We start from the raw sequence: 23,091 nt of genomic DNA, 5'->3' as shown, positions 1-23,091 counted from the left end.
ATTATGAACCAAAATTATTGACGTGAAATGAATTCTGACAATAATAAAAAAGAGGGACTGAATTAGTATTTTTATTATTAAAATGTTATCATTTAAACATATAAAATTAATAAAATTTTAAAATTTAAAAGAAAAATTTAATTTTATGTGATAATATTTTAGTAATTGGATGAGTCAACAACTCTACTATTGATTCAACTTTTTTTTGTAGTTGCTGAAATTCACTCTGAGTCAACATATTACGGATAATTTTAGTGAAAACTAAAATTGAAATCAATATTAAATTATGATATTGAAATTAAAAATTTAAAAATTAAGTGCTAGAATTAATAATAAGTACTGAAATTTAATAATAATAATAATATTTTTTTAGCAATTAAATCTTACTTTTAAGGATATTTAACTTGTAGAATATATTTTTCCTGTCATTTTGTTTCCACTGTTCATGGAGAGCACTTTGATATATTTTTCAGTTTATAATAATTGACATGGAAACTAGTCATATGAAAGCTGAAATCCATTGAAAAAAGATAAATCATACACATTTTGACATGACTTTTAATTCAAGGACTATATTCTTTTTTTTCCTTTTCTTATTCTAAAACTATTGTAAACAAAATCAGATTCCTTAAATCTTTCTTTCTTTTTGTAACCCTAATTGAAGCAGAAATTGGATGATGTGAGATTATGATTTCTTATCTCTGTTGTTCTGTTTAAGGAAGAGTATTTCAAGCAATGTAAATAGGGTAAACGGGTATGGTTAGCCTTTTCCCATAACTTTTAATTGAGACTGATTGTTTGGAAATTGTTAATGGTTTTTAATCAAGGGAATAGTAACCGATTCCCCCTTGCCTTACTTCTTTAAGCCATTCATTCCTATGCTGGTGATTTTTCTTTCTTTTATGTTTCTCATAACAGGTGTTAAAGGAGTGACTGCCTTATATTATATTGTCCATGATCTGTTACTGCTCCATTGAATAAAAAAGAAATTTTAAATAACAGAAGTTTAATTTAAAAAAAATAGATATTAAAAGTTTAATTTCCTGTTTCACGATAGATATGAATAATATTCTTTCCATTGATTAAGGATTTAATTACACTAAAAAACAGTGTAAGTGCTAATCCGCTTCTCTCATGAAATGTTAGGGGCTAAAGTTGTACCTTTCCCCATAAATAAACACAAAAGTCACAGCATCTCCGGACACGCTTGTACCACAATTTTCTAAAATTGTCTCTGTTTTTATTTTATTTTTTTCTTTTCAAGTATAATTTTAGTTTGACCCACCTGTACTTCTGCAACTTCCAAAACTCCCTTCTTTTTCTTTATACTCTTTTTACAATTCTCTCTCTCTCTCTCTGCAAATCTAGCTCATTAGGGTTTCTTTTTCGTAGTTCCAATCTTTTTCCTTGTTGGGTCTTCTCTATCCTTTCAAAATCTTATTGGAGTTTCTTTTGGATTCAATTCTCTTTCCCTTGTTAATCCATAATTACCCTTTCTTTTGAGGTTTTCTTAAATTAATTTATTGTGGATGAGTTATTCGTTTTCTAAGTAAAAGGTATGATTTTTAATTTTTTTAATTTGAGTTCGAAGTGTTTTTTTTTTTTGTTATTGTCTTAGATATCTATGCAAGTTTGTCTTTTTGTTATGAATTTAGGAAGTTGTTATGTTTGAATAACGATTTTCTTTTTTTGAATTCTTGTAGGATGGTCAACTTATTCTTGTTATTATTATTGTTACTGGCATAAAATAAGGATGTGTGGCTTTTCCAACATTAGTAGATTTGATGTTCTAAGTTTTTTCTTTCACTTGGCCGAATGGCATCCTCTGGAATAGCAAAAGCTGAATTGGGCAATTTGAGCCCTTTCTATCTGACACTATTATAATTCAGGTTTGGGATTCTGTCCTTTTCTTCTCTTTTTTGCTTTTTCTTTGAAGGGTCAAGTTCAATTGTTGATGATAACCTGTGTATTTGTCCAACTTCTATACATTATGCGCACTTCAAGTGAGTGCTATGGAAACCCTTTTAGCAGTCATTGAAGTAGTTTTCAATTAAATAAGGTCTGTGCTATTGGTAGATAATTATAAAAAAGGAAATCGTTTCAGACACAAATGATAGTACTTGATGTATTTTTCTGTTATGATGTAAGAAGTTTATATAAGATGTCTTTGCATTTATAGCATTATGCTGAATAAAAAAAAAAACCAACTTAGCCAAGAGGAGGATGCTTTCTTGTGTTATCTCTAATATTAGGTAGCTTTCTAATGTGTTTATGAATATTTTTGTTAGCTGAAGGGGAATGTGTTTTTTTTGCAGAATTAGGAATAGGATTTCTTTTTGTGGCTGAGAATTCTGGTAGTGCTTGAAAGTTGAGCTTTGATGTATCGTAAGAGCTACTCAATTGCTAGAGCAATGGGCTGTTGTAGCTGCTTTGGATTCTCATGGAAGCCCAAACGACAATCAAGACCTGTTACTGGGAGGAATTATAATCTCTCCCAGGAACTTTTGTTGGATGAAGAAATTGAAGATGAGGACGATGGCTCATACAATGGTGACATTACCGACACTACTTATGAGGATGATGGTGAGTTGCCAAACCGTGTCAAACGCTCAGAAGAGATTTTAAGATTTCGAGAACAGAATGGAATGATTTGCAGGCAATTTCCTGTTAAGGAAACTCAGATACTTATTCGCTCAGAGGTAATAAGAATTTGTGTTATTTATTCTTTTTTGTGCATATTTACTTCACTCTTTACTTTCTCCTGTTATTTTGTTGTTTCAAAATCACTTAGAAACTGCTTGCATCTCTTAGAACAAAGTAATGTAGGTCCAATTCCCATACACATACCTGGAACCCATATTTGATTCATGTACAATGATATCTGATAACCATGTATTTCTTGCACAGGAGGCTTACATATGAGTTAATAAATGATGCTTGCAATAGCGTATGTAAAAAGTGGTCATGTCTCTTTTTTTTGGCACATTTGATCCTTCTATAATGCATGGCATGTCTGCTCTTGAGCTGTGATATTAGTCATTCCTTCTTTTTCCTCATGGGCTGGTTCTAATGTTGAAACTTCTTATTCTTGGTTAATTAATATTATCAGGTTTTACTTGCTGAAGAAGGTCATATTTATGCATAATTGCATCAAATGTTTTACCTTCCAGATGTCTATGCATGCATATATTCTTGGACTCTGACTACTTATGTGTATCGCTGATTGGTTGGCCATTATCTATCATAACATGAAAATCATTTTACTGAGTTCTTTTGTAGGATGAGAATGGCAATAAAATGATCAATGAATATGTTCGTGAGTGTAAGATTGGTGCTGGTAGCTATGGTAAAGTGGTAAGCATAATTCTGAAAGTGCTTTATTGCATGAGTTGGTTGATGAAACTGACCTGCTAGCTTTTTGGCCTCTTCCATCTGACAGGTTTTGTATCGGAGCAGTTTAGATGGGAAGCATTATGCAATTAAGGTAGCTGCCTTTCATCATTGTAATTCTTTTTTTCTTTTATTCTGACTAGGTAAGAACAGCTTTTTTAGTAAGCCCTCCAACCGCCTCTCCCCTTCCTGCTTAACAAGAAGAAGAGAGAGAAAATGTTCTGCAATTGGTTCCTCCTCTACAGTGCAGGTAGAGAGAGGTTTAAATGCACTTATACTTCCCAATTCCTCCTCCTTTAACCAAGAATTATGAGGGAAGGGAAGAAGAGGAAACTAAAAATTAATACTTTGCCTTCAGGAAATTGTTATTTAGTGTTGCCTGCTCCTATCTCACCACTATATGTGGGGTTATGTGGTTGGAATCATTTTTAAGAACGTGGCTATGCATGTTCGAATTTCCATTGTGTAGCATTTCTCTTTAGTTCTTCTGGATGTGAAATTCTAGACAGTTTGATACTTAGATCAATTTCTCAAATTACACACTATCAAGACATTTCACTTGCTTACCATATGAGTTTTCTTTTTTATTTAATTGCAGGCTTTTCATAAGTCTCATTTGTTGAAGCTGCGTGTTGCACCTTCAGAGACTGCAATGAGTGATGTTCTCCGTGAGGTATATTATGTGCCCGTTTGGCGTTCTGATGGGAAAAGCACTTTCTAAAAAGATTTTTTTTATTTTATTTTTCATTTTCTTGAGTTCTGAAAACTGCTTTTGGAGAGATGCAGATAAATTGATGCTCTTCCTAAAAGTAGGTTTGACAAAAGTGATTTATAAAAAAATTAAAAAAAACCTACTTTTTTTAACACCAAACAATGATCTCAAACAGACCCCTATTGGTATGTACTTTAGATTAAAAAGTTGCCTGTAAAATTTCTTGTAGTTACAGTTACCAATAAATCTCCAAAAGGGCCAGCATCTTCTGTTATATTGAAGAGCTTGGTTCTGACGTTATAGTGCTGTTACTTAATGTGTTTATAGTATTAGGTATTTCATATAGTCCACTCTACTGTTAGGTAAAGTTAAATTTATATTTGTTCTGTTGCAGGTTCTGATCATGAAAATGCTGGACCATCCTAATATTGTCAATCTCATTGAGGTGATTGATGACCCAAACACAGATCACTTCTACATGGGTATTTATGGCTACAATCTTTCTACTTATTTAACTTTTAATTTGAGCATGTTCCTCATCTGCTTGCCCATGTTTGTGATCCTTGTTTGTTTCCATATGCATAAATAATTATCGTATTACTACTTTGACTGATTGCAACTTCATTCTTGTTCTTATAGTTCTTGAATATGTTGATGGAAAATGGGTTTGGGAAGGTTCTGGTCCTCCCGGTGGAATTGAAGAAATTACTGCTAGAAAGTACTTACGAGATATCGTAGCTGGGCTTATGTATCTCCATGCTCATGTAAGTTATTGATAGCAGACCTTGATTGAATATTATCTTCTTGCACGCTTTTTGCGTAACAATATCCTTGTGCATATGCATGTGGTTTTATGCACCTCTCATGTGGTAAACTTATACTAAGAAGAGGGCTGTTCTCTTATGAGTCATTAAACGAATGTTTAGAAGCCCTTGCCTTTACATATCATTGTGCTTTAGCTAGTGGTATTCCCTTGCCTTATATTTAGGGGTAAATCCCTCTTTATGCATGTTGATGTGGAAAATATGAGCTTCTCACCATGGAAGTATGCCTATATAAAGTCACTTGTTCTCTTTAATTCTCCTATAGCAAGTGAGTAGTATTAAATATTAATGCTTACAGCCATATACACAAAGAAATGAAAATGAATCCTCAAGCATGTGCCAACTTTGGTATGTGTTTAAATCAAATTTTCACCATTAATTGATATTTAGCAAGCAAACTATAAATGATATACTATTAAGATAGACAACAAATCAAGTGTGTGAATCAACTTTTATCCATTAAATCATATAAAAATAATAATACTGAAGATATCTTTTAATGATAGAAACATTTTCTCCAGACTAGAAAACGGTTTTCACTTTTTTAAAATTTATAAAAAGAGCCCAGAGTCTTGGAGGCGCTCCAGAATGCTGCAATGCAGTTTTGTGGTAGTTTTCATGCTTCATAGACTTGACCGAGTTATTTGATTATCCCAGTCAAATTTTGCTGGTGACATTATGATTTTATGGGCTCTGTTTATAAATTATGTATATGAAATGGTTTTTTGATTTCCATATTTCAGTCAGTATGTTTTGCAAAACCTGTTTTTGCATTTTCTCTTTGATATGAACACCATCTGTCCTATGATGCTCAGAGTACTGGATTGTTATATGTATTCAACTGCTTGTCTTTTCTTTGATCAACAGAATATAGTGCATGGCGACATTAAACCTGACAATCTGTTGGTTACTCGATCGGGTAGAGTGAAGATAGGAGATTTCAGTGTTAGCCAGGTCTTTGAGGTAACAAACTGCTTCCATATTATGCAGTTTAAAAATTATATATAAGGCCTTAATCCATTTTATGATTTTGCATCTCTTATATAATTAAGGCTTTGAGATTATTTACTAAAATTATATTTTTGCTTTGGATCATATACATGGATGTGCACTTGAGTGCTGGAAACAGCATTTTGTAAAAAAGTGAAATTGGATAAAAAAGGGACAGATCAAATTCGTTAAAAGAAACCATACATGCATTTGTGTATGAATATACATTTATATATCAGGTGCAGCATTTGAGGAAGAATCCATGAAAATAGAAATGTATAAATAATAATTGCATATTGAATGAACGACAAAGAAACTGTAGGAAAGATTTTGAGGGGGGAGGGAAAGAAATTGACCTGCAGAAAAGAACTAGAGGGGGGCAGAAAGAAACAGAGCCACAGAAAAGAATTAGAGGGGGAAGGGGAAGGAGGAGGAGAAAGGAACAGAGCACTAGAGAGATGGAGTGGCTTAGGGCCTAAAAACTGATGGTTTCTGTTATTTGTATTTTGGTCCTAATATTTTTTGAGTTATTTAAAAAAAAGACCCTTGTCTCTGCGTGTCCCATGTTTGCCCCAGTTTATAAAAAAAAAAAAAAGGGACACAGATCTAGGCGTGTCCTGTACCTTTCCTGGCATGTTCCCAGCTCATCTGTGCCCTCGGCATATGGGACACATATGTCAATCCCCAGGAAGTCTCTGTGCTTCATAGGATTTTGGATTACTCGTTGCAAGATGAGTCTTAAAATTAAAACTGTAGCATGTTTTAAGTGACTAGGATATGAATTAGAGCAGTGCAATCTCTCGGATACATCTTCCACCGGTTGGTTTGATTGGTCTGTCGAGTTTTGGACATGAATTTCATTGTAATTAAGCTTCTGGTTCTAGCCATTGTAGTACCAATCTATCAAATGCATTAGTTGCTAGATAGCTTAAGCTCAGTAAAAATATGAAGCTATAATATCTAGCTACTATAGAGCTAATTGGTATGTGGCATTACCATCATTAGCTCCATGCTTGTGTTTATGCTCACTAGTGAAGCATGGTACAATTCATCAAGATAGTGAAATTATTGCTTTCTCCTTGTAGGGTGAGACACCTGGTGATGGAATATGCTAACAATTCTCATACTTCTTTTTCCTTTTTTAATTTTTTTACATCGTCTTCTGCAGGATGATAATGATGAGCTCCGCCGGTCTCCTGGGACCCCCGTTTTCACTGCACCCGAGTGCTGTCTAGGTTAGGTTTCTAAGCTGAGAAATGCTTTACACTTTCCTCAACCTTTAGGGGGATGAGAAATTTATTTACCACTATTCCTGAAATTATCTTTTGATGAAACAGGGCTGACTTATCATGGCAAAGCCGCTGACACATGGGCAGTAGGAGTGACTTTGTACTGTATGATTCTTGGACAATACCCATTTCTTGGAGAAACACTGCAGGATACATATGATAAGGCAAGAAGATATGTATTTGCCACTCTTTAGAAGTTCGCTTTGCACCATGGTTTTTAATAATTCGCTTGACAAGATTTCCTTCCCCATGCCTCTTCCTCTCTGTGTAGATTGTTAACAATCCTTTAGTTCTCCCGGATGAAATGAATGCGCAGCTGAGGGACTTACTTGAAGGACTTCTTTGCAAAGGTGACGCAAAATCAATTTGTAGTCAGTAATTTATTGTCCTGGCTGGAGCCAATAAAAATTATGGATTTTGTTGCTACTCTGTAGCCTTGTTTGTTGCTTTTGTTTTTCTTAAAAAAAGTTATTGATTTGTGTTCTGAACTGAAAAATCTGTCATGTGCAGATCCAAAACTGAGGCTCACATTAGATTCTGTAGTGAAACATAGTTGGGTTATTGGAGAAGATGGCCCGATTTCTCAATACTTTTGTTGGTGCAAGCGTAATAGCCTTCAGAAGGAACAATCAAATGGGAGCAACACTGAACCACACATGACGATTATCAATTCTGATGAGACTTGTACTGACTAAATTGTTTTCTGTAGTTTGGATTTATTCATGTATAGCAGGAAACACAGGGCTTCGTTTTTCGGTTTTTCCCCTCTCTTTTTTTTCTACACATCCATGTGATTGGAGAGGGAGGCATGATCTTTGTATCGAACCAGAATTAAGCAACTTCATGGAAGTACATGATATTGCAGGAAATACAGGAGATTTGAGACCCAGTTTGCCTGAAATATAATGGATTTGAGACCCAGTTTGCCCCCAATGTAGAAAGAATTTGAGCAGCTGATTGAACTTTCGAACTGTCGAGAGAAAGAAAAAGGAAATGGAATAGTGTGTAGGTTTTCAGTTCACCCGTTTCAGGTTTTAAGTTGTAATGATTAAAAATTATGTGGTAAATGTTTCATGTATCTTACTTGACATTGGGAATATAAATTTTGAGGAAGTTTTTTGTCTGAAACAAACAAACCTTTCTTGTTTCACCTCTGTTTTGTTGGTTCTTCCGTTGTCTTGAGCCTTGGAAGACCTGATAATTTGCAGCTCCTCAAGCTTGAAGCCTAGAATCCCAAGTTCCGCAACTTCTGCTTAGACAATAAACATTTGCATGTCTAAAATAAATATTATAGCCCAAATTAAATATGACTGAATTTAACTGATTAGTAGTTTCTTCAGAACTGTGAGGTTATAAACTTGATTTCCAAGAAACCTTTAGTAATTTACCTTTCAAGAACATAAAAGAATGAATAAATTTATTCAACTTTGTCCATTGGTAAGGGACATGGAACTTTATTATTATTATTATTATTATTAGGCTTTTTAAGCTTTTCCTAAGCACATGGTAAACCATGCTTATCTCCCTCAGTAGTTGATTTCTGATGCCATTAATTCTTTTTAATTTTTCAATATCCATACCACCGGCCATAGGCAAGTGGTAGAAAATGGAGGTCTACTTTTGCATTAAAAAAAAGTCATCGGCCGTCATGGAATTGTTTCATTATCTTTTAGGGTTTGGTTTTTTGTCTTTTTTGACCAACCTCTCAACAAATTTCCCAAGTTTTGCACGACTCTCTCTTCCCTTGTGAATATACAATTTTCTTCTTCTTTCTTTTAAAATCAAAATACTAACTAAATCATTCTGGTTGGTTAATTATATTTTTCTAGATACTTACTATTATAAAAATAAAAACTCATCCGATACGAAAAATAAAGTTTAAATTATTCTAAAAAAAGAGAATCAAATATTATTATGACCTCAAGTATGATTTCCTTTTGTTTCTACAGAATTTCATGAAGACTTGAACCAATTAGATGATCTAAGATTTGATTTAAGAGGGTGTTTTTTTCTTCATTTCCATGTAAAAAATATGTAAATATAAAGTAATGTGGGAGATCAAATCTAATACTCTTTCTCTTGCATATGATGCCAAATGAATGAAAACTGCCAAAAAAAGAAAGAAAGGAAGAGAGAAAGGTTCATAAAATGATTAGATAATGCATTAGGTGGGTGAGTAGATGTGTATGAATTTTATTTTCACCTTTGCGGTGCCAAAAAGTTTAATGTCTTATATTAACTTATTGTTTGACTTAGACAAATTTGTTTGAATTGAATTTTAGACTCATACGTATCTAATAATAACAGTTAATAAATATTTTCAAATTGAAGTGCTTTAGAATCTCCTACCATCACATAAATAGCTTTATAAATAAATAAATAGATTTTTTTTTTCTTTTATGAGGAAAATTTGAATTTCATTAAAAAGAAGAACTCTGAATATCAGAGATAACCAAGTCTAATAATTGAGGAGGAATCTCCATTACCACAATAAGAAAATAAACTTAGAACCATATACAAAAAATAAGCCTAAAATATCATCTACCTGTTCAAAGGGAAAAGATAAATTGGATAGAGAAGTTTATTTTCTATTCAACAATCTAATAAGAAATTATATATTAAATAAATATTATTTAATAATTCTAATCCACTAAGTTAAATATTTATAATATTTTATTGCCCAATTGATAAATACATTTCATTTTGTTCCCTCTAATGTAATATAGTGTTGTTTTATTTAAAAAAAATATTATTAGTAAAGATTATTTTATAAATGTAATTAATGTTATATTAGCACTATATCATCATAAGTTAATAAATTAATATGTTTGGTACGTGAATAATTTTTCTTTATTATAATTTAAAAAGAATTAGGTCCTATATCTTTTAATTAAATGTACGATAACGATATGAACTTGTAACTTTATTATAAAATTGAGATACACTTAGTGAATAATTAATATTGTAATAAAATATAAAATTTAGTGCTTTTATTTTATATTTGGGCCAATAAACTTAAATTTTACTAGAATAGAATTGTTAGATTTATATTTAGTAAGATTCTTTTTATATTTAATATTAAATTTGAATTTAAAATTTGAACTTATCTATTATAAATATAATTATATATAAATAAATAAAATTTTAAATTAATTCTAGTTTCGATTCTTCGATTGGAGACAATATAAAATGATTTGGTACGATTTTCGATATGAAATACTAATGAGATTTAGAATCATACCAAAAGAAAATCTTAATTTTAAATTTAAATTTAAGATTTGAACTTATCTATTATAAATATAATTATCTATAAATAAATAAAATTTTAAATTAATTCTAATTTCGATTCTTCGACCGGAAACAATATAGAATGATTTGGTACGATTTTCGATATAAAATAAGAAAATTTCGGGATGGTTCGGTTTGAAAATAGTTCTGGATATTTTCAATTTCGGTTTTTTTTTGTACAGTTAGAGATTTTCGAATCCCATACTCAGTCTTTCTTATAAATATTTAAAAGAATTTTAATTTTATAAAAAAATAGAAAGAAAGACGAAAGGAAGAGATGTCAAACCAACAAGTGATAATAGGTGTAGAAATTCCAACAACCTCCACTATATATATATTTTTTTTCAGTTGAACACCAATGGATTTAAGAATAAAAGATTCCTTTGATTCAATGAGGGGGAAAAAAAGGGGGTAGCAGTAAAAGTACAGAAAGACTTTATAATAGTATAGTGGAGGGTGTTTTTGTGGCACCCATTACATGCAGCTAATGTCAGAAAGAAACTTCTTTTATTTTTTTCATGGGAAGAAACCCCACTTTGATTTTTTGGTTAAAAAAAGAACACAGAAAAAGAGGCACAATTTATACAAGTGTCTGTGGAGCCAACTTAATCTAACAGTTTGTACCACACCAAACAAACTTAATCTAACATAAAACATTGGTCCCTTTTTTTCTCTCTTCTTTTCATCTTCTTCACTCCACTCATTCCCTCTATTCAAGGATCACTAGTTGATTTCTTTCCCCTCCCAGTTCAGCAAGCACAATTTGGCATTGATGTGGACTACCCATTTCTTAAAAATACTAAAAGAATATATTCTTTTTGTTTATATAAAGATTATCGGACCGTGAACTACAAAAAAAAAGTAATTTCTTTACACTCGCTATAAATATAAAAATTCACATATTATAAAAAAAAAATCACAAACTTAAAAAATTATAATCTCACTGGCAAAACACTCTTTCATCTTAAGCTAAATTTCTAAATGTCAAAGAATTATTTATATACTTTTCAACCGATTTTTAAATAAAGTATAATTTTTCTGTAGTCAAATTAAAAAGGAATTACTACGAATAAAAAAAGTTCAAAAGTCACAGAAACAATTTCAAATTGGTCCAAAGTTGTGCAATAAATTTAGTGAGTATAATATTTCTTTGTTTAAGTATTTTCTAATGATGTACAAATAATTAATTTCAAAGCTCAAATATAATCACCAATGTCTAATAGCAATTAAATAAAAAAAAAGACCCACGAGTCAACTTTACCAAGTCTGAAAAGAAAATTAATTATTTAATAATCGATAGGGGAAAGCAATTTGATGAGAAGTCGGCCAAAATCCACTAATATATAATATAAATGCTACCCACAAACACATTTTCTTTGTTAATAAAAAAATCAACAAATTATAATAAGACCTAAATAGTAATTTAAATTGGATAATTATAAAATTATAAATCATACAATTTGCAAGACTTTGAAATTAGAAAAAAAAAAGTTTAATGGATTAGGTAGAAAGATCGATAAGTGGCATAAATAGTGATGTAAAATTTAATGTAAAGTGGAGATAAAACTTTATAACCCAAAAAAATGTACCAGTTTGTACTTTTGTATATCCATTTCAACTATAAAAATAAATAAATAAATAAATAAATAACAAGTCTGAAAAAGGCAATATATTATAGACTACTTCTGTACTTGAATTCCTTTTTTTTTTCTTTTTCTTTTTACATTTCATCACCTTAATTAATTGCTTTGCTGCAATTTTTTTTCTTAATTTTATTTATTTGTTATAAACTGTTAGTCTACGGTTAAGATTTTTTTTATTTAATTTAATTTAATTTAATTTCCAGCCGCCGCATGATCCTGTACCCCTTGGACCCTTTTGTACACATGTTCTTAACTCTGAATTTTGACCCACCTTTTAAAGAGTTGAATTTTCATTTTTCTTTTTTTCTTTTTTGGGGAAAAGATATGTATTTTTTCTATGATTTGGATATTGTTGTATGTAATGTTTTATGATTATTATAGTCAAATATGCCTTAAGAAATAAATAAATTCTAGGATCAATCACAATAAATTTTATGTGTAAAGTTGGAAATATAATGTTTGACCATGAATTTATTATTTAATTTCTGATTTTTTTTAGAAAAAAAATTCTAGGTTAATCATAATGAATTTTATGTGTAAAGTTGGAAATATAATGTTTGACCATGAATTTATTATTTAATTTCTGATTTTTTTAAAAAAATTCTAGGTCAATCATAATGAATTTTATGTGTCAAGTTGGAAATATAATGTTTGACCATGTATTAGATCAAGAGTTTATTGTCTCCATCTCAACTATTTTCTAATTTAAATGAATATTTCAGTGTACATTTTAATTTTAATTTTCTCTTTCTTTCTCTATTTATTGTGAATAGAACAATATAGTAAATGCTCTAAAAAAACAATATAGTAAAACCATTAAAAATAATAATTGATATGCAATTTGAACATAATTAGAATAAAAATTATATTACAGTATTATTAGTAAATACATATTAATATAATCACCTAGTACATGGTTTATTGTGGATAATTAGAAAGATATGTGGTTAATCATCAATAATTATTATTTGTTTATTATTAATTCAATAATTGTTGTTGTTAGAAAGTGGAAAGGTAATAATTAGAATTTAAAGAAAAAAAAACTTTAAAAAAAAAAAATAATTTAAAGCAATATGAATGAAGTAGTGAAAGGTTAAGTCTGGAGACACCAAAGATTGATTAAAATCACAAGTTTCATGTTTAAAATGGTTTTGGAATAAATATTTGGTGCTAATTAGTCAACCCTTGGAAAGAACATGTGATTCTTAATCTCTATCCTGTCTCTTTCTTTCTCTCTCATCAAAGCCTGATTATCTTTTATTTATTTATTTATTTATATCTATAAAATTTATATAAATTCTGATGCATACATTATAATAAATATAAATTATATATGAATATTTTTATATTTTATATTAAACAATTGATATTATATAAATACTGACATTTACTAAGTTTGTAAAAAAATTATATGCTCAATTTTCAAAAGAATAATTTAGTAAATTTTATAACAGAGAGAAACAATAATCGATATTGATAAATAAAAAATAAGAAAAATAAAAATTCTAAATTTTTATTTTATTTTTGTAAATAAGAATATTAATTAAATAATCTTTTTCTATCTATTTTCTTTTTATATTTCTTACTCGTGCGATAAATGTCTCTTCAATTTTGTTAGTCTATCTCTAATCTTTAGTCGTCAATAATTATTAAAAATTTAGAAATTTATTTGTTCACAATGTTGATCACTCATGCAGATTGGTAAGAAATGAAATTTTTACTTTTAAAATTACTCTAGAAACATATTTAATAATTTACCATTAGACGAAAATAATTGGCCCTAATAAATCTCATGGGAAGTTTCAGAATTTATACTTGGTAAATAAAAAAAGATTGGGGTGTTAAAATTAAAAATAATAAAATATTTATTAAATTGAGTTTTTATTTCTCATCAACCAATCAATCAGTGGCCGAATATTTGATCGCCACGTAAAGATGTTTGGTAAGTATTAGATCTAACTACACTTTTAGTTAATGTTTAAATTTTAAGAAATACACACTTTATGGACATTAGACCTTAGACAACCATAAAAAATATTTTTGCTATTTTTTTAAGTTAGAATGCTTGAGCTTTCTTTCTATATAATATTTTCTTTTAAAGAAAATAATTATCATGATTTAGATTTACAATTGCTGATATATAAATAATAAAATCTCTTTATAGTCATATACTGGAATCAAATAAAATTTATAACTATGAGAATGTTATAATTAATGGAGGTTTTGAGTACTAAATTTTTTTTTTGAATTTAATATTTAATCTTGTTGGTGAGCTGATAGAAATAAAAAATATGATATGTTAATATCTTATTATATTATATAAATAACATTGGTATAATATTACAGTAAAATAAAACATAGCAGAATGTATATATTTTAAAACTATATATATAAATATTATTATATAGAAAAATATTTTTTTAAAATGGGATTTAAAAAATTTATTTTATTACAATAGAGAGTCTATTCATATTTATAACTGGCATAAATTAGGATCAAATTTTTTTATCGCTTTCTAGAGATTATTTTCATATAGGATATCATTATACAAAAATTTTACAGTATCAATGTTTGATCACTAACAATGAATCCGACCTAAAAAAAAAAAATTATGTAATAGTCATGTGTTTCTATATTCCATGAGGACTTCTTTATACTCTTTTCTTTTCTTTCTCAACCCAAAAACCAAATATATAATTAATGAGGAGAAAAAAGGGTTTCCAAGTATAACCCACAAAGGACATATTAATTAAAGAAAATGCTAAAAATTATTTAAGCAATTTCAAATATAAAGACATAAAGTTGTATTAACACAAAAAAGAGAAGTGGGGTTTGTATCAAAAGATTAATTTGGGAGCTAAAATGGTAGCTGGGTTCAATGAGCTTCATGTGATATTGATAATAACAAAAGAAAAATCTCACTTAAATCCCTTCTTTTTTTCTTTATCTTCATGTGATTTTGATTGAGAAAAAAGAAAACAAATAAATATAGTCATTCACTTTCACATGGATTTTGATAGGGTATCTACTCATGAAATTGGTGTTTATCTAAAGATATGAGCTGGTACCCATCATTTGCCCTCACATTTAAAGCACATAGGAACAAATATGGTAGGGGAGAGGGAATAAGGCCAACAACTCTAAGTTAATGCTTAGGAGGAAAATAAATAAATAAATAAAGAGACTAGTTTCACTTCTCTTCTTTCATCTTCTCTTTAATTATCAAATTATCATTAAAGCTTAAATAGAGGCATGTCAATAGAATCAACCCAGCAACTCCCTTCATGTTAAATGGTGAAATGAACCCATTTTTTTAGATGAATACCCTAACCCTTATGAGTGAAACCATTCATTTTCTTGAAGGTTATAATGTCTATGTCCTTTTTTTTTTTTGGGTGCCCTATGAGTTAAAACTAAGTGGTTGTTGAACCTAAAACTCTAGTGTTTCTCATTCACAAGCAAGTATAGAATTCCACTTTAGAAACTTTGCTTTGCATTGCATTTTTAGGTGGTATAAGAATAGGGTAGCCAAAGAAGGAAAAACTTGTGTGCACTATAATTAAGGACATGTATGAATAAAAGTCGAGTAAGGAATAAGATAATGCACTAGCTATAATGTATTATCTTGTTAAGAATATATTACCAAGACAAAAACCATAGTAATAATTATAGGTAATGTGCTAGAGAAAGATACATTCAATAATAATAGTCTTAGAATCACTATGTACATTTTATTCCATTTTAACATGTAGGTGGCACACATAACACAAAAGTTTCTTATATATATGTGTGTATCATATAGAGCTCATAAATCTACCACCAATTCATTTGATTGTTTGTTTATATTAGACATGTTATCATGGTTTTTAATTCCACCCACTTTTTTTCTTGACCCAATAGCTAGGAACTATATATATATAAAAGATAACCATTATTTTACAATAACTAATAAATCACTTTTAAAAATTGAATAAAAATTATCACTATTGCAACTTTAGTTAAATTATTTATTTATTTTTGGAGAAAAAAAGTATTTTAAAAGAATTTTTATTTTATAAAAAACAGTGATGTAAGTGCTATGTGTTATGTAAGTGGCATGCAATGACTAAGTAAAACTTTTATTCATTCTTTCGCTCATTTTACTAGAGTATTATCATAACACTCTACCATTATAAATTTATTTTTTAATTATAGACTATTAATTAATATTATTTTAAATAATTTATTTATTTTATATGTTCCTTCTATTAATATAGAATGTCAGTAAATTTATACATAATTTTTAATTATTTATACGAGTCAGAATTTTATAATTAAATCTTATAGTTATCAATTACAACTAATTAAATTCTAAAAATAAATAAAAAAATTTAATAAATAAAATTAATATATTTAATTAATTAATAATGAAGTACTATATATAATTGAATGATCTAATATTTAATTATATTAATAAATTATTAAAATTAAATTAATATTTATAAATTTATGTGATACCATATAGCCATGATATATTCACTAGCTAAAAGGGTAAGAAATTTTTTTTAGTATTAAAATTAACACTAACATGGAATATCTTTTCTAAAAAAATTATTATTCTTTTCATAAAAAGAGTATTTCATGTACTTACCTTTCTTTTTTTAAATTTTAAGAAAATATATTAATAAATTTAATTTTTAAAAAAGATTATGTAAATGTATTTCATTTGGAAGAAAATTAAATCAAGAAAGTGACAGACAAGAAAGAAGAAAGAAGAAAGAAGACAATTTTGCTACTCTTTGCGTGCCGCCTACAAAAATAAAACAAATAATAATCTTATAACAAAAAAAGACGTCTAAATTAGAAATTTAAATAAAAAAATAGAAAAAGGAATTTTGGGATTTTATAAAAACTATTAAAAATTGTAGGGACATATATGCAAAAAGAAAAAAGAAAACCAAAACCAAATGCATTTCAGTTTTATAACGCACCTCTGTCTGTCTCTCTCTCTCTCTCTCTCTCTTTATCAGTTTCAGCTTCTCTTTCTTAACAAAGTACAAAGCTATCTTTGATACCTCTCTCTCTTTTACGCTCGCCGGACTCCGGCAGTATGTTTGGCGGAAAACATTCCCCGGCAACTTCTCCGGTGACCCATAATCCAAGATCCGGTCTTTCTTTAATAATTTCCGGTAAAGTTGCAATCTTTTGTTTCTTTAATGTTTGTATTGTTATTATATTTTTACTGTTGGAACTCTTGCTTAATATGAGTAGCTTTATAAGTATTGCTTGTTTTAGGATCCGGGTTATATTAATGAGATTGGATTTGGATCGGACCTTGAAAAAGTTATTATCTTTAGTTTGATTAATTTATGAGCTTAATTGTTTTTGTTTCAGCTGTTCAAAGTTTTATCTTTTTCATTTTGTTTGTTTCTAGTTAATTGATTGTTTTATGATAAATTTTCAGGTAATAAGTCCATTTAGATTGCTGGAAATCAATTGGAGAACTTTCCTGGAAAATCTTGGTAATTGAGTTACGTAGCTGGGATTATTGATGTTGCTGTATCTTTATTCGTGATTGTATTTCTCTATATTTTCGACTTCTTTTTTTCTGGTTTTGATTCCGAACTTAAATAAAAGAAGTTATTAAATTTTGCCTCAAATTTGAGTAGGAGTTGTGAAAATGGAGGTGTATAGTGTTGATTTCTTGACTTGATGGAAAAGATAAACAGATGGAGAGTGATTGTCTGCAAAGATCGAAATTTGTTTTCAGGGTATTGGGAGCATAATCAAGAACTGTTGCATAAGTTTAATTGTTAAGATTTGCTTGATATTACTTTGGATGATAGCAAAGATTGGTTCATAATACATAAAAAAGAACAGCTTGTTTAGATTAAAGTTTGATGGAGGGAGAAGAGGAAGTAATGAGTCGTTCCATAATAAATACGAGAGGAGGAGTAAATGATGGTCGGCTACGTTTAGGATCAAGTGATTCACTCCTTCCTGGTCTTATTGATGATGTTGCATTGAATTGTCTAGCTTGGGCATGTAGATCGGATTATGCTTCATTAGCATGTATAAACAAGAGGTTTCATAAACTAATTGAAAGTGGATATTTATATGGACTAAGGAAGCAACTGGGAATTACAGAACATTGGGTGTATTTAGTTTGTGATCCGAGGGGATGGGAGGCCTTTGATCCCGTGAGAAAGAAATGGATGGCTTTGCCCAAGATACCTTGTGATGAGTGTTTCAATCATGCAGATAAGGAGTCATTGGCTGTGGGTAGTGAACTATTGGTTTTTGGGCGTGAGTTGTTTGATTTTGCTATTTGGAAGTATAGTTTGATTCGTCGTGGTTGGGTTAAGTGTGAAGGGATGAATCGTCCTCGATGTCTTTTTGGATCAGGTAGCCTTGGTTCTATTGCTGTTGTTGCAGGAGGGAGTGATAAGAATGGGAATGTTTTGAATTCAGCAGAATTATACGACTCTTCAACAGGCAAATGGGAAATGCTACCGAACATGCATTCACCACGTAGACTGTGCTCTGGCTTTTTTATGGATGGCAAATTCTACGTGATTGGTGGAATGTCGAGTCCCACTGTTTCATTGACATGTGGGGAGGAGTATGATTTTGAGACGAGGAAATGGAGGATGATAGAGGGGATGTACCCAAATGTTAATAGGGCTGCTCAGGCTCCTCCGCTTGTTGCAGTTGTTGATAACCAGCTATATGCTGTTGAGTATTTAACTAACATGGTGAAGAAATATGATAAGGTGAAGAACACCTGGGAGGTGTTGGGGAGACTACCTGTGAGGGCGGATTCTTCAAATGGTTGGGGCTTGGCTTTTAAGGCATGTGGAGAGAAACTTCTAGTTGTGGGTGGGCAAAGAGGCCCAGAAGGTGAAGCTGTTGTGCTTAATTCTTGGTGTCCAAAGTCGGGGGTGAATAATGGAACTTTGGATTGGAAGGTTCTTGGTGTGAAGGAACATGTTGGCGTGTTTGTTTACAATTGTGCGGTTATGGGCTGTTGAGGATTCTTTTAGATCAACTCAGCAGAGGGTACAGGTTACTGCAATCTGACCTGGCCTTTTAGGTTGCTTCCTGGAAGTTTATTCGATTGACTAGATTTAATTTGTTACTGAGATAGCACTTCTCAGTACGAGGATTTGGGTTCCTTTTCTTTAACATCCCTGTATTTAAATTTGCGTGTTTCACTTCAAGGTTCTACATTTTATTTGCTGTCAAAGAAGTACTGAGTAGGGTCACTCCGGTAAATGCTCTTTTTCTTTCTTCTTTTCACCCCCCTGTTAAGTTATATTTCTGCTCACAGCTAATAAATTGAAAAAACCATTATTGTTTCATGCTTTGATTTTATTCTTTGGTGCTGACATCTAACACTTCTATACGTTCACCTCTAATTGGAACAGACAGTCATCTGATTCCGGAATTTGATATGTGGTGATTGCTTTCATGTTCTATTCTTATTCATTTCATCCATAATTGAAACTTGAAAGAGCTTTTTTCTTTTTCCTTCTATAATTTTTCATTATTTTCCGAATTGAAAAGAAGAATTCATTTAGCTGGCTTCAGTTAACTTAGGGTGAGGTCTTAGTTGAGTCGGGTTGAAATAAATAGAGTTCTAGCAAGATACTATTGACACCTTCTGCATTTACTACATTTTTACTATGCTGTCTTGCTTATTTAAATCATTATCATGGCAAAACACAAGTATATCAAAACAGTTGATGTTTTCAGCTGGGAAATTTCATCTTAAGCTCTTAGGTGACCCATAAGATCTTGAACAATTTTTCTTGATTCACTTATCAAAAAACAAAATATATGTGCTGTAAATTTCTTCTGTATTCTTAGAGCAGTAGATTTTTGAATCAAAAATAGCTTTGTTTGTGATCTTGTCAAATCTAAATATTTAACATTTTGGTGCAAATGTAATTGACTAGCAGGCCACCCATGTCCCTTAATATGAAAATATATTAACTGTATAGACATGGAGAGTTTTGATATTGATGATGTGTGGTCAAATCAATGTGAATGGTGTGGATGCATGTTGCCTATATATATATATATATATAAAGGCGGTTACTGAACTTTGTAACTAACAATAACATCAGCTGTGTACACTGATCACTTTCTTCCTCTCAAAACAAGATTTATTGAAGATTGTTGAATTTTTTGGCCCAGAAGAACAAAAAGTCTGCTGATAAATGTGCTGGTGCACACATGTAGATGGATCCAAGGGTGCTTTGGAATTTGCTTCAGAGATAACATATACTTTTGTTTGAGATGTGAACAGTATACTTCTTGTGATTGCATTTATGCAGTTTTCAATGCTTTGTATTGTACCCACAGGCAGCATAGAAAGAAGGGACAGTTGCTCAAATATTCTTTATAGCAACTTTGGGAATAATTTTTTTGATTTTTCTTTTCAAAGATGGCTGGAAACATTGTAAAGTAAAAGGCAAAAAGAAAAAAGTTGAATCTTTTCAAATTAAACTTTTTTATTCGCTTGCGGATTATATGACTCTCTTATTCTCATCGTAGATAATAAAACTTCTATTAAAATTGATGGATGGAAAATGAAGAAACTCGAATTTTATTTTTTAACAAATATTAATCAGACTGTTCTTCGAATCGCCTTTGAAATAATTCAATTAAGCTTATATTGTGCATATTATGCATTCATATTCTCAACAGAAAACTCATTATAGATGCTTATTTTCTTATTTTCTTTTTTGGGTTTTTTTTTTAAGTAGGTAACTTTTATTGAAAAAAAGGGTTAAATAGTAATAGGAGTTTTGGATTAGTGGTGGTCATAGAGATGTCAAGTTGGGGCTAATTTAATGGAGGACCTTTAAGTGATGCTTCTATTTTTCATCTAAACTTTCCATTGAAACGTCATTTTCATAATTTTCATGTCTCTCTTTTGTTATATTGACAATGTTTGGTGACTGGGGCCAGGGTTCTCTTGAGTGCTTTCATTGGTTTATACGTTATGATTTTGTCTAAGACAACTTCCCCTTTGCCATTTACAAATCCTATTTCTTATTTCTCGCAATGGCAAACCATAAAGGAAATAAAGAAGCGGAAATTGCACATAGAAAAAAGATCTGAGTTGGAAGAAACCTTTTTGGGAAATAAAGCAATAAACTTGTTCACTTTTTCATGTATTCATTAGTTAGATTATTTTTTTCTTTTAATTAATCCAAGCCTCGATAAAATATTTCTTCTTTTGCATCTACATTTTAAAGCAGCTCTAACTCTCAATCTTAGCTTAAAATTTGGACGATTGGTTAGATTTTAATTTCATTCTCATAATTTAAATCATAATCGAAGAAAAATTATCAGTCTAATCTTGTTATGATTTGAAATCACTAAAAAAAAATTTATATTTATCAATAAACTTGACCGATTTCAATTTCTTAATAAGAGAAGGAGAATAAGAATCGAGATCAATTGAAAACTATATCAACTCCGATTTCAATTTATAAACTTGACCGATTTCAATTTTATAAATTATCAATAAACTATCTTTAATAGCTGATTTTAATTCTTTTTTAAGAAAACTAGAATCAACTTGATCGATCTAAATTGTATATAGATATTTAAGAGTGTTTTAGAGCGTTAATGATATGTTTCTATATATAATATGGTATAAAGACGTGTTTTACCTCACTTTAGTTTTTCTTGTCTAAATTCAGGAAATAATGCAAAAAATGAGAATTTGAGCTTAAAACGCACTAATGGGCGTAATTGGACTACGGCTATTAAAGACTCGAAAATCAGACACGTGGGCTATTAATAGTTTGGACCTAGCTTAATTTATCAAGACTCAAAAAGGGGAGTTTAAGTAATTATTATGTAATTAGTTGATAATTATCATTTGAGTTGTTTAGTTTGTTTAGGACAATAAGGGATAAAACTATAGGAGTTGTGTGTGGAGAAAAGAACTCTAGAGAAGGGAGTCTCTACAAGGAGTAGAGGTGAATTAGAATAGCGAGTTCTTTGACTACTAGGTCTCTCGGGAAGAAGGGTTCCATTATTTTCTGCAGAAAATTCTGGAGTTCATCATCTTTGACATCTTGCTAGCTTGTGTTGCGTCATTTTTTGAAGAATCAGAGAAGCTTTTCGAAGACGTGGAGAAAGAGGACCAATCTTTTTCATTCCTTGAAGAGTCTTTAAACTTTGAAGGAGTTTTAGTTTTCTATTTTATGAATCTTAAGTCTTTCTATTTCATTACAATGATCATTGGATTAAGTATGTTAGGCTAAGTCCCATAAGTGTTTAGTTTAGCTTTTTACTTATGTATGAACCTTATATATTTTGAGTTTAATGAATGATTTCTTTTCCTTCATGTGTTCATTAGTTTCATCTATTATTATTGATTGACTATCATATTAATTTAGTAGTAATATGTGTTATGAAAATCTTTAGGTTAAAAGTATTAGAGACATCATCTTTACTTTAATCTATATTGGTATAAGAAACCTAAGTTGTATCATTAGCTTGAGTGACTTAAGAAAAAGGCATATCACCATCTCATTTGTTAAATTAGGGCTTAAGAGAATTAAGGGGATTACTAAGTAAAAGCTAGACTAAATGCTATTTTATCATATAGTTCATATTAATCATTCTAGTTGCATATTTATTTTCTGGTTATTTAATTTCTTTTATTAAACTAAGATCATTCTCAAAACATCGCTTGCAGTGTTTATATTTACTTTCAGTAATTTGTGTAATAGTTAGTTTTTATAATATATATGCTCTACAATTCCTTGTGAGATCGACCTCGTGGTGAGCTTATCCGAACTACCATTCGATTCGTAGACTTGCAAGTACTAATTTAGACACATCACAACTCAAAAGAGACTGTCTATTTATTTGTAAATAATATTTTGAAAATTTAAGAATATTTTTCAACTATTGATAAGATGTGCAGTAATCACTAAAAGAAATTACAC

At 30.1% G+C, this 23,091-nt stretch overlaps 2 protein-coding genes across 5 annotated transcripts; both read left to right on the top strand.

Moving 5' to 3' along the window:
- The first annotated feature begins 1,245 nt into the window (after positions 1-1,245).
- LOC8263149 (serine/threonine-protein kinase GRIK2) lies at positions 1,246-8,318 on the top strand. The gene is made up of 13 exons (XM_002530246.4): positions 1,246-1,556; positions 1,704-1,889; positions 2,316-2,699; positions 3,280-3,354; positions 3,440-3,484; positions 3,989-4,063; positions 4,497-4,584; positions 4,742-4,866; positions 5,794-5,889; positions 7,085-7,151; positions 7,254-7,369; positions 7,477-7,555; positions 7,716-8,318. The coding sequence occupies exons 3-13, from the start codon at positions 2,379-2,381 to the stop codon at positions 7,898-7,900; spliced, it is 1,272 nt and encodes a 423-aa protein (XP_002530292.1). The 5' UTR covers positions 1,246-1,556; positions 1,704-1,889; positions 2,316-2,378; the 3' UTR covers positions 7,901-8,318.
- An 8,744-nt stretch (positions 8,319-17,062) lies between these two features.
- On the top strand, positions 17,063-20,649 carry LOC8263148 (F-box/kelch-repeat protein At5g60570). Of its 4 annotated transcripts, none has more exons than XR_007216965.1 (3): positions 17,063-17,304; positions 17,580-19,385; positions 20,318-20,649. XR_007216965.1 is itself a non-coding variant. In XM_002530245.3 (2 exons), the coding sequence occupies exon 2, from the start codon at positions 18,016-18,018 to the stop codon at positions 19,144-19,146; it is 1,131 nt and encodes a 376-aa protein (XP_002530291.1). In that variant the 5' UTR covers positions 17,063-17,304; positions 17,580-18,015; the 3' UTR covers positions 19,147-19,476. The 4 variants fall into 4 exon arrangements, 1 of the variants encoding a protein (XP_002530291.1); XR_007216964.1 differs by having other exon boundaries at positions 20,315-20,649; XR_007216966.1 differs by having other exon boundaries at positions 20,282-20,649.
- Positions 20,650-23,091: the final 2,442 nt, after the last annotated feature.

Source organism: Ricinus communis, chromosome 8 (genome assembly GCF_019578655.1).
Source record: "Ricinus communis isolate WT05 ecotype wild-type chromosome 8, ASM1957865v1, whole genome shotgun sequence".
Classification (NCBI taxonomy): domain Eukaryota; kingdom Viridiplantae; phylum Streptophyta; class Magnoliopsida; order Malpighiales; family Euphorbiaceae; genus Ricinus; species Ricinus communis.
The sequence above is the reverse complement of the archived record's forward strand: the minus strand, read 5'-3'. Positions and strand labels throughout refer to the sequence as shown.

Bases quoted from the DNA above. Each gene is read 5' to 3' on its own strand.
- LOC8263149 (XM_002530246.4), top strand. From the start codon at position 2,379: ATGTATCGTAAGAGCTACTCAATTGCTAGAGCAATGGGCTGTTGTAGC. The intron at 4,867-5,793 runs GTAAGTTATTGA...TTTGATCAACAG, and splicing joins TTATGTATCTCCATGCTCAT to AATATAGTGCATGGCGACAT. The intron at 7,370-7,476 runs GCAAGAAGATAT...CTCTCTGTGTAG, and splicing joins TGCAGGATACATATGATAAG to ATTGTTAACAATCCTTTAGT.
- LOC8263148 (XM_002530245.3), top strand. From the start codon at position 18,016: ATGGAGGGAGAAGAGGAAGTAATGAGTCGTTCCATAATAAATACGAGA.